Raw genomic sequence first — 15,850 nt, 5'->3', positions numbered from 1 at the left:
CCGCTCCCGATTTGCATGGGTATATTATCATAATCTATAACAATGTTCTAAAGGTAAAGTGTTTTGTTAAGGGGTATACCGAAATAATATTATCGTGACCACTGGTAGCTAATCTAGTAAACTTTAGTAGATGGCGGTGTTATCATTTCAGTTGTCATTTAGTTAATTTGATGCTTAAAATCCTTTTGATTGCACTGAATATGCTTCTGAATGAATTTTGGTCAACGTCTAAAAGTTGGCTACGTATACATCAGCATAGAATTTTTTTAAACAAAATTGTCACTATGTAATTCTTTCACCAGGTTGTTCTATCATGAATGCCTGCGAGTATTCCACGACCGGCTGATCAACATCGAGGATAAGAGCTACTTCCTCCACCTGATGAGCACGGTGTGCCAGAAGAACTTCCAGCAGCCCATCCTGGAGGTGCCAGAGGAAGCGATCATCGAGCACCCTCCTCTGCTCCTGTTTGGAGACTTCATCAACTCTGCGGTGCCTAAAGAGAACAGAGTCTATGCTGAAATACCGGACATACATAAACTGATGATTGTACTAAAGGTGAGTGAATATTTAATTGAGGAAAGATTGATTGAAAGTAGACTCTTCAGATCATCCGAATTGACTACATCTTTCATTCGGTGTTGTTTGTTTCAGTAGCACTTAATGACATTTTAGGGCCTCTGCTAAAACTGACATGCGTGCACGGGTGCGCCCGCCTATAAATGTACGGAGATGTACGCCCGCCAGCCGGCACGTCACGCATGCGCGCTGCGTGAGGGCACCCGCGCGATTATTTATTAGCGGATAGACTAAGAGCAAGTGAACGCCAGACCTACGGCATTTTATAAAAGCTGAAAGTTTGTCAGCGTATGCTCCCAATATAGGATAGAATGTTGGTGAATCAAGAAGTTTGGGTCATCGTGGCTTTGGCAGCTATCCTAAAAAAACTGTCTGGCAAGGAGTTGGAACTGTCAAAACTGTCTGGCTGATGAGGAAACTACTTCTAATTATTAATTACCCTAATATTTTATATAAAAATCAGCTTTTATAAGCCTAACTTTTACGGTGGCTTTATAATATTTGGGAAATTATTAAAAGTAGTTTCCACACCAGCCAGATAGTTTTGACAGTTCCAACTCCTTGTCAGACAGTTTTTTTAGGATAGCTGCCAAAGCCAGGATGACCCAAACTTCATAATTCACCAACATTCTATCCTATATTGGGAGCATACGCTGATAAACTTTTAGCTTTTATAAAATTACGTAGGTCTGGCGTTCACCAGATCTTAGTGTAGGAGGCCAGTAATGATAAGAGTACCTAATGTTGAAGTGTTACGGTTATGTTATTGTAAACTGTTGCTGCTAGGAAATGGCCTTACTGATTTTATAACGTGTTAAATCCTTCTAGGAATACCTAGACGAGTACAACTCGACGGCGCGCGCGGAGATGCACCTGGTGCTGTTTCAAGACGCGGTGGAGCACGTGGTGCGCGTGGCGCGCGTGCTACGCGCCGAGCGCGGCCACTGTCTCATGGTGGGCCCCGGGGGCTCCGGCCGCCGAAGTGTGGCCACCCTGGCCGGACACGTCAACGAGTGCAAGTAAGCACCACTTCTTTAATAACCCAGCAAGTAACATGGCCACTCTTTTAGACATTCCACTAGCTACAGCTGGTCTATTCAAACATGTCAATGAGCGCAAGTGAGTCTACCTACCATACCAGTAGCCTCCCTTCCAACATAGCGGTAGCCACTGCCGCATAGTGGGCCCTGGAGGCTCCGGCCGCGCAAGTGTGGCCACCCTGGCCGGACACGTCAACGAGTGCAAGTAAACACCACTCCTTTAATAACCCCGCATGTAACATGGCCACTTTTTAGACATGCCACTGGCAACAGCTGGTCTAGTCAAACACGTCAATGAGCGCAAATGAGTCTACCTACCATACCAGTAGCCTCCCTTCCAACATAGCGGTAGCCACTGCCGCATAGTGGGCCCTGGAGGCTCCGGCCGCGCAAGTGTGGCCACCCTGGCCGGACACGTCAACGAGTGCAAGTAAACACCACTCCTTTAATAACCCCGCATGTAACATGGCCACTTTTTAGACATGCCACTGGCAACAGCTGGTCTAGTCAAACACGTCAATGAGCGCAAATGAGTCTACCTACCATACCAGTAGCCTCCCTTCCAACATAGCGGTAGCCACTGCCGCATAGTGGGCCCTGGAGGCTCCGGCCGCGCAAGTGTGGCCACCCTGGCCGGACACGTCAACGAGTGCAAGTAAACACCACTCCTTTAATAACCCCGCATGTAACATGGCCACTTTTTAGACATGCCACTGGCAACAGCTGGTCTATTCAAACATGTCAATGAGCGCAAGTGAGTCTACCTACCATACCAGTAGCCTCCCTTCCAACATAGCGGTAGCCACTGCCGCATAGTGGGCCCTGGAGGCTCCGGCCGCGCAAGTGTGGCCACCCTGGCCGGACACGTCAACGAGTGCAAGTAAACACCACTCCTTTAATAACCCCGCATGTAACATGGCCACTTTTTAGACATGCCACTGGCAACAGCTGGTCTAGTCAAACACGTCAATGAGCGCAAATGAGTCTACCTACCATACCAGTAGCCTCCCTTTCAACATAGCGGTGCCACTGCCACATGGTGCGCGCCGGGGGCTCCGGCCGCGCAACTGTGACCACCCTGGCCGGACACGTCAACGAGTGCAAGTAAGCACCACTCCTTTAATAACCCCGCAAGTAACATGGTCACTTTTTAGACATGCCACTGGCAACAGCTGGTCTAGTCAAACACGTCAATGAGCGCAAATGAGTCTACCTACCATACCAGTAGCCTCCCTTTCAACATAGCGGTGCCACTGCCACATGGTGCGCGCCGGGGGCTCCGGCCGCGCAATTGTGGCCACCCTGGCTGGACACGTCAACAAGTCCAAGTACTTTTTATTTCTTTAGGTCTTCCAACTAGCACCGTCATTGTTTAATGACAGCCCAAGATGATCGGGCTTCTGCGACCTAGTCTATACGGACTTAGATGGACTTATAACCTTCTAAAGCCACTGCCTCATGATGGGCCCCGGGGGCTCAGCGTGAGGCTATCCTGTGCATGTCCCAAAATAACGTGAGCACTATTCCATGGCGTGAATTGCACGTTACTGACCATTTATAGTAGTCACCTAACAGATTGTTACCCGTGTTCGAACTTCGCTTAATTGACTTGCTTAAAAACGGGAATAATGTAAAGGTATATCGACCTTGTGATGGTGCTTTCGAATTTGCACGTTTAATACACCGCAAATTTGCAGCCTCTCAATGTTGATATACGCCTTAAATATGTGCCTACTGCAACTGTTCGTGTCAGGTTATTGAGGCTGAGTTTCACCACTTTAACTTTGACAAACGTTAAAAATCTGTCAAACCCCATAAAAAAAGGACTGGGGTTATTGTTACGATCAAAATAAGGCAACTCAGCCTTAGTTTGGTCATAGCTGCTATATCACATGAAAGTCATGACATACGTCAGTTCTGAGCCCCCTTCTAACTCTTTTAAAGGTGCATGGGCATGGAACTGAAACGGAACTACGATACGCCGGAGTTCCACGACGACCTGCGCAAAATGTACATGCGCGCCGGCGTCAACTATGAAGACACGGTGTTCCTGTTCACGGACACGCAGATCACCAAGGAGGAGTTCCTGGAGGACATCAACAATATGCTCAACTCCGGTAAGTCCTTATGCCCGGTTTTACCATCAATCCCTAATTTTTAAGTGACCCCTATTAAAACAAAATTCCTGTTATGTGTTACCACATAATTTAATGTGTTGCCACATAACAGGAATTTTGTTTTAATAGGGATCACTTAAAAATTAGGGATTGATGGTGAAAACGGGAATTAGATGAAGTGAACGCTCAGCATTATGTGACGCTTTGAGGGGGATCATTTTGCTTGATGTCTGAAAGAGTGTAGCTGCTGTCTGAATATATCGAGTAGGAAGTAGATTGGTTCAAAATTTACTTTAATATACATACATATAATCTGAACCCCTACCCCCTTATTACAAAAAGTTAGACTCAGTTTGAACCCTGGTTTAAATTGACATTTAGGTAGTATGGAAATGTCATTTTAAACCAAAGTTCGTCCTTGGTTTAACTTTTTTGTAATGAGGCCCCTTCAGTCTCCACTAACGGTATGTCCAATTAAATATTTCGTTGTGACATGCCCAGAAATGATTCAAAGATAATGCCTTGCTTGCCATCAATTTTCCTTTCGAAACTTGTTTTCTTATTTCAATTGCTATATCATAACTGCATCATTCGTTTACCAGGTGAAGTGCCGAACCTTTTCGAGGGCGATACCTACGAGCAGGTGCAAACCGGGTGTCGCGGCGAAGCGGGCAAGAATGGCATCAATCCCGCGGACCGCGACGCTGTGTATTATTTCTTCATCAATCGAGTGCGGTCCAAACTTCACCTCTGCATATGTATGAGCCCTGTAGGCGAGGCTTTCAGGTACATATGTCTTCAATTGTCAATTACGGTTTTAGTTGAGAGGCAGATTTGGAATAATAATGATTAATTTGTTTTAACTAGTGACTGTTTTGTTATATTAACGGTTGTTTGACATGTTTTTTTTCTGTTTGACATGTAATTCTATAGGTTTAGCGCATAACTAAATCAGTGCCAAAGGTATGGGAGCGGCGCGGGAGTGTTTTTGTTGACGTCGAACGTCAGCGACACTTCAGATTTATATGCTTGTATTTGTATGCATAATATTATGTCAATGCCACCCTTTCCTTGACGCTCCCACTATTCCATACCATATTCAGATTGTATCAAGGCCAATTTTAAGTGTACAAATAATATTTTTACATCTTGGTACGTCTAATACAATAATCGCCATCATTTTAGCCATTCATCCTTTTTGCATGCGATACCTACGAATATTTACATAAGAATCAAATCATATATTTTGTAATACAGGCGACGCTGCCGTATGTTCCCGTCGCTCGTGAATTGTTGCACGATCGACTGGTTCACGAAGTGGCCGCCAGAGGCGCTGCTATCGGTGGCCGAGCAGTGCCTGTCGCCGATGGGAAACATGGACATCGTCGAGAAGATTTCCAAGCTTTGCGTTACAATGCACGAGGTAAATAACAGTCATTCTAATTTAAAATAATTTAACATAATAGAAACACTTACGCCCGTATTCACAAACATTACTATGAGGTCTCACAGTGCGCGTCGACGCACAGGATGAAACACGAACCAATCACAGAGCTCTATTCAGCGCTGTGCGTTCGATTTCCTGATTCACTTAAGCAAGTATCGTTTGTGAATACGGGCGTTAGATCTTTAACCTTCTTTAGGGAACAACATATTGAAATTGTTCATTGGTTTGACCTTATAACTGAGTGAAGATCAACGTACAAATATTACAAAGAGGACAAATATTGTAAAAAAGCTAATTGTTAAAATGTTTAGGAATATTTCATAGTTATGATGGGGTTTTTAAAAATAATGCCAAAAAAATAACATAACTTTAATATAAACACAAAAATAAAACGTAACATTGTAAAAATAGTATGTACTGTTAAATACATAAGTTAGATACATATTTTACACGCATGCTAACAAATTACTAATAATCTAAAAATAAAATAAAATCAATGAAATGATTCCCAAATGCTTTCTACACACTTCAAAAAGGAGGAGGAGCAGGCCAATATTCACAGATTGTTATTCTATTGACGGGGATAGGTAACGTGAGTTTATCACATCACTCAAAACCACTAATTATGTCTGCTCGGCAATCGTTGAACTCTTGTCGAGTTGCTTTGATAAACTGGCTTAGATGATCCCAAGCTTCGGTATCTGCGTTAGATTTATTCTTGATTTTAATTAAAGCGTGACGCGACCTATTATTCGGCGGAACATGTTTGATTTCATCACATTTATATATTTTTAACTCGATGTAGTGGGTACCTTCTTTCTCGGTGGTTGACTGTCGTAACACACCGCAAGGAACCCTTTTGGAAAAGCATGAGTAAAGAGGTTCGTTACTTTTTTTGCGGAGTTTCGGCATGTTGCGGGGATCTTCGTCGCTGTCGGAGACGTCGCTGGTAGACATCTGGCGGGTGTCGGGAGCAGCACTAGTACTTGCTCGCTCTTGAGGCACGCGAACACTACGAGAGCTGTAACTTGTAACTTTCTTCAACTCGCGCTCCAAACTGCTGCACGTCGAAGTTGATAACTTATTCTTAACGTTCGCAGAATATTTATCGTTCTTCGCTGTTCGATCTTCAAAAGAAATAAATGACTTATTAAACGAACTTTTCTCCTGAAGCATAGAAAACAGTTCGTAGTTACACTTCCGACGGCAAACTGCAATAAACATTACAAGATGGTACCATGCTTTAGTGCTAGAGTTGGTTCTATTTTTTATCACAATATTTGCTTGCCGTTTATTTATGGATTTCACTTCATTTGTTTCAAGTGTTTTTAACGTTATGTAAAATTTGCCAACTTTATTTTTTATCATTTGTTGATATACTGTGCGGTATTTTACAGTGAAATATGAAAACATTTTAGAACAATAATGTGTAGATCTATTACCGTTTTTAATTTCTTCATCGTCTTCACTGTCCGTGCCGAAAAGGTCGTAGTTCGAGTACCTTTGCGTGGTCGCGGGCGCGATTGCTACGCGCCTGCGCTTTGCAGCCATTGTAGGAGGACTTGACGACATTTTGTTCGGAGCAAACGTCTCGATGTATTCCACCGAAGAGTCTGAGTCAAACTGAAACCTGAAATAAAATAATGCTAAATAATAAAAAGGAAAACATACAACATGAATAAATAAATATTAAATGAGGGTTAGGTGCGATTTCCATACTTTAAAATTATGGACGTTAACATATTATTTTCCTTACATTTTTCCTCTTCTTGGACAGGTTGTACTGACACCGGTCGCTAGATACGACTGGACTCGTTTCATACTTTTCCAGGCTTAAATACACACACACCACATGTACTTACTAGAGATGTAAATTGACTGAATCTGACCGGTTACGATGGTCAAATACCATAAATGACCGGTCAAATTCAGTCAATTTGACTCAATATTACTGTACTACCACCGAATAATTGATTTACTTACCCAATTAATATACAATTTTAATTGAAGGAACATTAATTAAGAGTAATAAATTAAGAGAGAATAAGACGTCATCAAAGACATTGCCTATAATGCATGTGAGCGGGGTGCGGGGCAATTGTGTAGGGAAAGAAAGAGAGCACAATAAATCATTACAAAACACTTATTGTTTCAATTTAGAAGTCATAGACTCACTGTAAAATGTTTTACTATAATAAATCATTACAAACCACTTTTTTATTTCAATGAGGGTTTTCGCGAATGAAAGATCTGCTAGATGGCGGGACGTGGATGTATTGTCTGACTGCTACGTGATTGGTGGATTTTGACATATCTGTCAATGTCATGTCAAAAATAACCAATCATGCAGCATTTGAACCTCGCGTCTACGTATTGCCATCTGGCGGATTTTTCATTCGCGAAAACCCTCATTAAATTGTTGTACTTTTACCAATAACAAAGTCTAAGAAAAAACTAAATTAGTTTTTAACTATTACTGAAATCAAATTGACCGTTTTTGACAGTTTGACTTGTTTTTGACCAATTTGACCGTAAATGACGGTCAGTCAAATTCAGCCGCTTTAGTCGTTTTCAACACTAGTACTTACTGATATTATTCTTGTATGGAAAATATGTTCTTTTGTTTTTTTCATACTCACAACGGAAAAGTTGCATGCATGTCGCACCTGATAGAAAATGATGATGAGGCCAAGTTGGTGGAAGCGAGCTTCACGCGGATTCCTCAACCACAGATGAATCTTGTTGTTAATGTGTTATTTGGTACAAATGTTTTAATGCGCTCGAAGCTTTCCCCAATTTGAATTAATCCATTTGAACACTAGAATCGTCACTTGTTTTTTACATGCTGTTTCTTATTTCCTTGTAGGACGTAGACGTGATGACGGACCGGCTGTACCAGGAGATGAGAAGGTACTTCTACACGACGCCCAGCTCTTACCTGGACCTGCTCAAACTCTACCTGAACCTGCTTGATAAGAAGCAGCAGGAAATCATCCGCGGCCGGGACAGGATCTCTTGTGGACTGCATGTTAGTATCTTTTTTCAATCATGAAACTGTCACATATTATCATCCTCATCATTACCATCAGTCAGTATTATCGTTATATTCAAACCTGTTAACTTAAATACATAATACACATACATTATGGAAACGGCATGGAAGGGTTGACATAATATGACGTGACAACGTATACAAGTCTGAAGCACATCTGAAGTCTCGCTGACGTTTGACGTCACAAAAACACCCTCCCGTGCCGCTACCATACTCCAGACACTGAGTGAGTTATAAGCTAGAACTGTAGAAAATGGTATCAACTGCCCAATTTTTATTCTTTAAAAAAAATCCTATGACTACTAACCTAGATATTTCTGTTAACATAATCATTTTATTTGAAATTCAAATCTGAACACTTTATTGCGACTACTTTTTTACTATTTTTGTTGTGGTTTTACAAAGTCTATACGTTTCCATTGCACAATATTTTGAAGTAGTAAATATTAAAATTATATTTGATCCTTGCGTAAAGTTTGTGCGGATGGGTCATAAAGATTTTGATGAACCTTTGTAATGTTTTAGGGCCTGTACACTGTACACACTACGTTTTTTAAACGCGCCGAAGACGTGCGTTTAAGTCACGCACAACGACGGGGCGATGTTTTCGTACAAACGTGTGTAGATTGGGTCTGACTTTCGTGTATATTATTATAGTGATACAAACGCGCGTCCACGACGCACTTATACGTTGTGTGTATAGGCCCTTATTTGCATGTGAGTGCACATGATAGGGCAGCCCAGCGTAGTCCTCTTATTGCGGACTAAAGTAATTTTTGTCGTAGTTACCGTAGCCGAAAGCGGCTTGGGAGTATTACATTTTTTACATACACAGGCCCTTATTTATTGATTAGTCAGGTTTCATTGTAATCTACATGGACGTAATCTCACGCAAAATCTAGTTCCAAATGTTTCACAAATAACTCTTTGTCAGAAACTATACGAGACGTACGAAGTGGTGGGTGTGATGGAGCAGCAAGTGCGGGACATGGAGCCGATCCTCGCCAAGAAGGCGGATGAGGGCATCGCGCTCGTCAACCGGCTGAAGATCGAGCAGGCAGCCGCTGACGAGGTCAAGCGGGCCGTCATGAAGGACGAGGCAGAGGCCAAGGTCAGTATGAGAGCAGACACGTGCTATGGGAGATATATGGCCTGAGGATCAGCATTCACCGGCAGCTCGAGACATTGACAAAAACGGACCGCTTGAGCAGTCACAGTCAACTGCTTGAGCAGACAGACAAATTGCAGGCTGCAGCTATTATGGAATCGCAAAGGACTGCATTCGTAAATTTAGCTACGGTCAATGAAAGTCATCATGAGCGAGGGACGAGGTCGATGCTGCGACGAAACTGTAATCGATAGCAGTCATTTCAATTTTACACTGTCTTCGGCTTGCCGCTTCCGACCTAGAATGCCGTCATGAAAAACGCGGCTGAAGAAAACTAATATAATGTTTAACGACAGATCTTAATTCATGATGCAAGATGCTAGCAAGTTTGTGATTTATTGCCAAGATATTTGTTTAGTCTCGGCGGAGCGAGAAATCACTCGTGTGAAGGCGCACAAGTTGCGATTTCGCGCAGCAGGTTTCTTCACACCGATGTTGCGGCGTACACGCAGAGACAGCCTTTAAAGACTGGTCAACTAAGAACTATTCTATTCTTTAGGTAAAAGCTGAAGAGGTGAAGCAAATCGCGGACGAAGCGAAAGCTGACCTGGCGTTGGCAATGCCGGCCATGGAGGCGGCGCAGCAGGCGCTGAAGGCGCTCAACAAGGCCGACATCAACGAGCTGAAGGCGTTCCAGAAGCCGCCGCCGCTGGTGCGCTTCGTCATGGAGCCAATCTGCATACTATTCGGCGCCAAGTAAGTTAATAACCACAGATCACAGAAACCAAAGGGAGATGTGACAAGGGGGCGGGGCCGGTGTCGCAACTATATGCCCAAAAACAGCACATTTCTCTATTACGTCATGTCACTCCTCCAGCACAGCTCTAATACCACAGATATACGTCGGCCGTTTGGTGCAGTGGTTCGAAACGGACTACCATTCCGGAGGTAGTGGGTTCGATTCCCACACAGTACAAACATTTGTGTGCATGAACATATTTGTTTGTATTGGACTGGGTGTTTTCTATGTATAATAAGTATGTATTTACAAAAAAAAGTATTTAAGTATGTTTATATTCGTTGTCTAGTACCTAGTACAAGCTTTGTTTAGGTGCGCGTGATTTTCATATAAAAAATCACGCGCGCGGACGCGTTGTCAGTGTGAAGTGCCGCGCGTGTTTTCTATACAAACTGAGGTACTTGCATACAATGATTAAATCTGTCGCCCCGCGCTTCGCGGCGGAGCGCGGCGCAGTGTGATAACAGCCTTAGTTTGGGACTAGAAGCGCAGTGTAAAATGTCCAAGGATATTTATTATTTATTTATTATTATTATACTCAGTGAAGCGTTATACTATCAGGCGTCCACGAATTCTCCCTTTCACTCATATCTTTAAACTGTTAAAACTTAAAAATATGTAAAACTCACCTTTAGAGGGAGGGCTCCTGAAACAGCCCTGTCGCAAAATCCGTGAAAAAAGCATACTAGCATGGAAAAAATAAAAATAACCTATACTTTTGGTCTGTAGCTTTTTTTTTATTGACTTCCAATATACAAACAAAACTACTCAAGCTATATTTAGGTACTTTTGCATGGTCTAGACCCGACTGGGATTCGACAAAGAAGTTGTTAGCCGACGTCAACTTCATCGGCAAGCTGGAAGAGTACGACAAAGACCACATACCAGACGCGACGCTCAAGAAGATAAAGGTTTACTTGACGCATAAGGATTTCAACCCTGACACCGTGGTTAAAGTGTCAAAGGTAAGTTATTTAACCCTTTGTATAGCAGAGGGAATATTGTTCCCACCATATTATAACCCTAATTCTATTTTTGAAAAACCCAATAACAATGGAAAATATGAACTTGCTATGTGCATTGAGTTAGAGGTTAAAATACTGCAGCAGAACTGTTGCGGTTATTATTAATTTCTCTCTAAAAAGAGACAAAAGATAGAGAAGAGGGTATATTTGAGATAGTGCCATAGGAAGTGCTAACTAAGCCTTGAACGTGTTCTCAAATAGTATTTATTATTTTTAGGTGTGCAAATCAATGGTTCTTTGGGTACAAGCCATTGACATGTACGCGAAAGTATTCAGAATCGTCGAGCCCAAAATTCTCGCGTGAGTATAAAATGCGACTTATTTATTTATTTATTCCTTGTGTACACATATACACTGTTAACGTAATACTTTATTACATACTTACAGGCATAAGGAAGCAGCGGGTATATTGAAGAGTGTGATGGCTGTATTGAAAGCCAAACAAAAAGAGGTCGAAGCGATCGAAGCACAGCTTGCCAAAATGTTGGATGAATTGCGAGTGAGTTGTCTTCCATCTTTCCTTCTACCTAATATCTCTTGTCAGTAATAATAACTTAATAACGCATGGATTATTTTCTGACAAGCCTATTGACCATAGGATATTGTGCCATATGGTCCGGTAAATAAGGGTGAACTGAATAAAGTTTATAAATATATAAATAGAAAATGTTCATCCAAAACAGTTATAAATGTTATTCCTAAGGTGGTGGAAGAAGAACGCATCAAGCTCCAAGCAGACGTAGACTTGGCAGCCGCGCGACTGTCGCGAGCCGGGAAGCTGACTCAGGCCTTGGCTGATGAGAAGACTCGTTGGGAGGACAGCGTTGCGGTAAGTTTACAAATAACACCACAATGGATGGTAAATATCTGTTAAAGTTCTGACAGAAATTATGGGCAGGGCGCTTCCATTTGTTCACTTAGTAAACCATAGGTCGGTGATCCCTGACTCGCGAGCCAGATGCGGGCCTTTGGAAATTGTGGCTTTTCTATTCCTTTTATCGAAAACCTTATAAACAAAAAGCCACAGAACGGTAGGTATTTGTGTGTTTTTTTAATTGTCACCTTTGTTCCATCTTAGAAAATTCCCGACCCCTGCAATAGATCAATTACTAGGAAAACCCGATTATTGGAACATTTTGCTCCTACAACAAATCGAATGATAAAAATGACTAGAAATGTGACTTTTAAGATTTCATATTGTGACTTGATATCTAAATTATCAGCTGACGAAAGTCACATTTATACACAACTACTCTAGATCTTAGACTATAGTAACTTAACCCTGTAACTGGTATAGAGAAAAATATTTTTCATTAGTTTTGTACCTTATGTTTTCTCAATAAGGTTCAAAATATGATGGCAACAATTCTGCCACTACCAGGTAAAGGTTTAAACTCATTTTTGATCAATCATATCAAAAATGACATTTATTTTTGCAAATAGGCTTTTAAAAAGCACTTACACGTCCCAGTATTAACCCTTTAACAGTTATAACATAATCAAAATATTCATTGTTTTTGGACCTTATGTAAGATAAACGAATAAGGTTCGAAATATGGTGGAATATATCCAATATATCCCATTGCCTTGTAAAGACTTAACCCTACCACTGCTTCGAGACAATAAATGGGCCAGTGCTAAGAAGAAGCAGCGCAAGAAACTCAGTCACTATTATCAGAGTAAATACAAATGAGCAGGTCATCTTCATAGAAACGCACCGAGCGCGGTTTGTATGTGAGCGCGTCAAAACGTATGCGGCGCGCACGCACACGCTGACAAAATTCGGCACAACACCCCGCTAATCCACACTAAATTTTGTCAGTGTGTGCGTGCGCGCCGCACACGCAGGCCTGGCTCACTCCGCGCGGTACATCCGATAATTACCTACAGCGAAGCGCCCCGCCGGCGGGTATTATATCAGTCGAGTGTCACGCGCGCGCCCGTCGGGACTTGATGTTTTGCCTTTAATAAATAATTTCTTTTGAATACAATTTATGATGTTTTAAGAATTTTATCGTTAAAATATTAACTATTACCTTTCCGTGTAGGTAAATGAAACGGAAGAGTAACATCGATACACAAATTACGACAAGCTAGTTCTTTTACCATAATGCATAGGTACCCCAACAATATTCAGTAAAAAATAAATTGTTGCCAATAAAAGTACAGCGAGTAACATTAGATTAAGTTTGTGCAAAGCCAAATACAAATATGATTTTCGGGTGATGCCTCTCGTTCTAGGATGTAGCCGTTTCGTGTTTGCGTAGTAAGTAGGTATAGGTATGATGTCATTCTTTCTTCGGTGATAGTAGGTATGTTTAATTTATTTGTCTTATGTTAAAATAGGTATGAATGAAGACATTGTATTAAAATAAGTACTTTTTTATCCTAAGTAGGTATATTTAAAATGTTATTTTTACAAAGGTAAAATAACACTAATACTTACCTACATACGTACTTCATTAATTACAAATACCTAAGTAAGTAGATTAATTCTATTTTTTCACTAGACAGCATAGCAACCCTAGCAGCGTAAGAAGAGTTCAGAGGCACGCGATAGAAAGAGACAAAACTTGTAGGTGAATAAAATTGTAGGTACGTAGTGCTGTGCGAGCTGAATTCCACTGTATCGCGTCGTAGCAAGACTCGCATTTATTTAAATCGTCTTGCGGAGTAATCCTTCTGTACCTGTACTATTACTTATTCTGTGGCACACGTATTGGCGCGCTCACATACAAACCGCGCTCGGTGCGTTTCTATGAAGATGACCTACTCATTTGTATTTACTCTGCTATTATCACCCGCAGGCCGCGACGCACAAGTTATACTGCACCACGGGCGACATTATAGTGGCGTCGGGCTGCATCGCATACTTCGGCGCCTTCCCCTCGCACTACCGGCGCGAGCTCGAGCGCAAGTGGATCCGCCAGTGTCGCCACCTGGAGATACCCTCGTCCGATTCCTTCGAGTAACTTATTTTTAATACTGACCAGAATGCACCACGATAAACTTTATCGAAGCATTTTATCGATTTTCCACAATAAGCCCATAACATTTGTCGTCTAAAATCGTCGATAAGATTTTATCATGGCGGGCGTCCAAGAACGGATTGCCGAAATGTTAGGTCGCTACAGCAGTCCCGAAATATCTTCTTCAGACACCTTCGAGTCGGCTATCTTTAGGATACTGACCGAAAAACTGTGTAACAAGGTGACGTAGCCGAAATGTTGTCCGAGCTTTCTCCCGGAACCACCTCTCAAACCTCGAGCGCTTGTATTCCAGCAGCGCAGTCTTTTCCGATTCCTTCTAGTGAAGTGAAGCAACTGTACTCTACGACACCTGACATAGCCGAAATGTTGACTATTTCACTACCGCTGCAGTCTTGAACGTCAGTGGTCCAGCAGCGAATACTGGATGCCTTCGTCCGACTGCGACCACTGAGCTTTCCCTATTAGCACTGATAATACAAATGCAAGACACACAACTTAATCTTTACGACAGGTATGTCGCCCCGCACCAGTATTTGTCAATAAGAAATTTACAGCCCGTTTGATCTTTGAACCATTACTTTGTAAAAAAAATATGTATAAGATTATTCACAATCTGTCGGTCCCTAATTCATTACTTAATTGTTTTTGTTGTTTTTACCTCAATTTTCGTATCTTTGTTCACCGGTATGCATGGACTATAATTATCTTTCTTAGATGTATCGTAGATGGAGTACCATCTATTGTGGCGTCCAGAAAAATCCTGCAAATTGAATCCTATTTGCTCATATCTAATGATCAAGCATAGATTTCAGAGCACAAAAACCAAGATGGTATAGTTGTGTTGATTTTTCTCATTGATTGTCAACAGTTTGATCGCGATAATGGCGGATTCGTACACGGTGCGCACGTGGAACTCTCAAGGGCTGCCGCGCGACGCTGTCTCCACCGAGAACGGTATCCTGGTCACGCGAGCCGGCCGCTGGCCTCTCACCATTGACCCACAGGAACAGGTGAGGAAAGCTTCGACCAAACCAACGCTAAAAAATCGTTTTATACTTATCAACGGAAACGTTTTCTTTCTTTAGTAAATTTTCCGTTGTATAAATTTTAAATTATTTCTATTTTTGTCTCGGTCTAGAAAACTTCATTGCGTCATTGAAATCATTATTCAAACAGAAAACGATTTGTTAGAGTTAGACAATAAATGTGTGCGATTAAGTGAAATTATTCAGGATCCAGATTTGTTTTGACTCGTGTTTGTATTACATTACTATCGCGTCATTTACCTTGTGTAAACTATTGACAATTATGCAAGCTTGGTTAAAAACGATGCTAAAACGTCAAGTGGCAAAAAACGGAACTAATAACCCAAAATTGACAGTAGCCTCCTGTAAATGTTATAAATATATGGGACACTTCAATGATGTTCAAAGTGGCAAAAATCGGGACTATAACCAGGCCTGTTCATCTCCGCGAGTTTACATCGAAAACAAAACACGCACGATGGCCCACCTACAGGATACTATTCGACAAGGTCTCACATACGAGCGAACATTGACTCACGCACGCGTATTCTTGTGTATGATGGAAGAAAATAAAGAAAATGGTGTACTAAATACTGTGCAGTATTTAACTGCCTAAATAATAATAAAAACACAGAATGTACTTTTTTAAGTTGCCTCAAGACACTGAG

General features: G+C 41.7%; 1 protein-coding gene across 1 annotated transcript in view; it reads left to right on the top strand.

The window, feature by feature from the left end:
• LOC135086570 (dynein axonemal heavy chain 6) overlaps nucleotides 1-15,850 on the top strand; it is a 91,662-nt gene that overhangs the window by 31,908 nt on the left and 43,904 nt on the right. Inside the window, exons 37-50 of the mRNA XM_063981321.1 lie at nucleotides 303-558; nucleotides 1,408-1,598; nucleotides 3,564-3,736; nucleotides 4,339-4,522; nucleotides 4,994-5,159; nucleotides 8,050-8,211; nucleotides 9,170-9,346; nucleotides 9,903-10,099; nucleotides 10,945-11,107; nucleotides 11,385-11,467; nucleotides 11,555-11,666; nucleotides 11,871-11,996; nucleotides 13,975-14,135; nucleotides 15,026-15,167. Of these exons, the coding sequence (XP_063837391.1) occupies nucleotides 303-558; nucleotides 1,408-1,598; nucleotides 3,564-3,736; nucleotides 4,339-4,522; nucleotides 4,994-5,159; nucleotides 8,050-8,211; nucleotides 9,170-9,346; nucleotides 9,903-10,099; nucleotides 10,945-11,107; nucleotides 11,385-11,467; nucleotides 11,555-11,666; nucleotides 11,871-11,996; nucleotides 13,975-14,135; nucleotides 15,026-15,167 (2,293 nt within the window). The remainder of the gene's footprint in view (nucleotides 1-302; nucleotides 559-1,407; nucleotides 1,599-3,563; nucleotides 3,737-4,338; nucleotides 4,523-4,993; nucleotides 5,160-8,049; nucleotides 8,212-9,169; nucleotides 9,347-9,902; nucleotides 10,100-10,944; nucleotides 11,108-11,384; nucleotides 11,468-11,554; nucleotides 11,667-11,870; nucleotides 11,997-13,974; nucleotides 14,136-15,025; nucleotides 15,168-15,850) is intronic.

Source organism: Ostrinia nubilalis, chromosome Z (assembly GCF_963855985.1).
Source record: "Ostrinia nubilalis chromosome Z, ilOstNubi1.1, whole genome shotgun sequence".
NCBI classification, from domain to species: Eukaryota; Metazoa; Arthropoda; class Insecta; order Lepidoptera; family Crambidae; genus Ostrinia; species Ostrinia nubilalis.
This window is presented reverse-complemented; position numbering and strand designations above follow the sequence as displayed.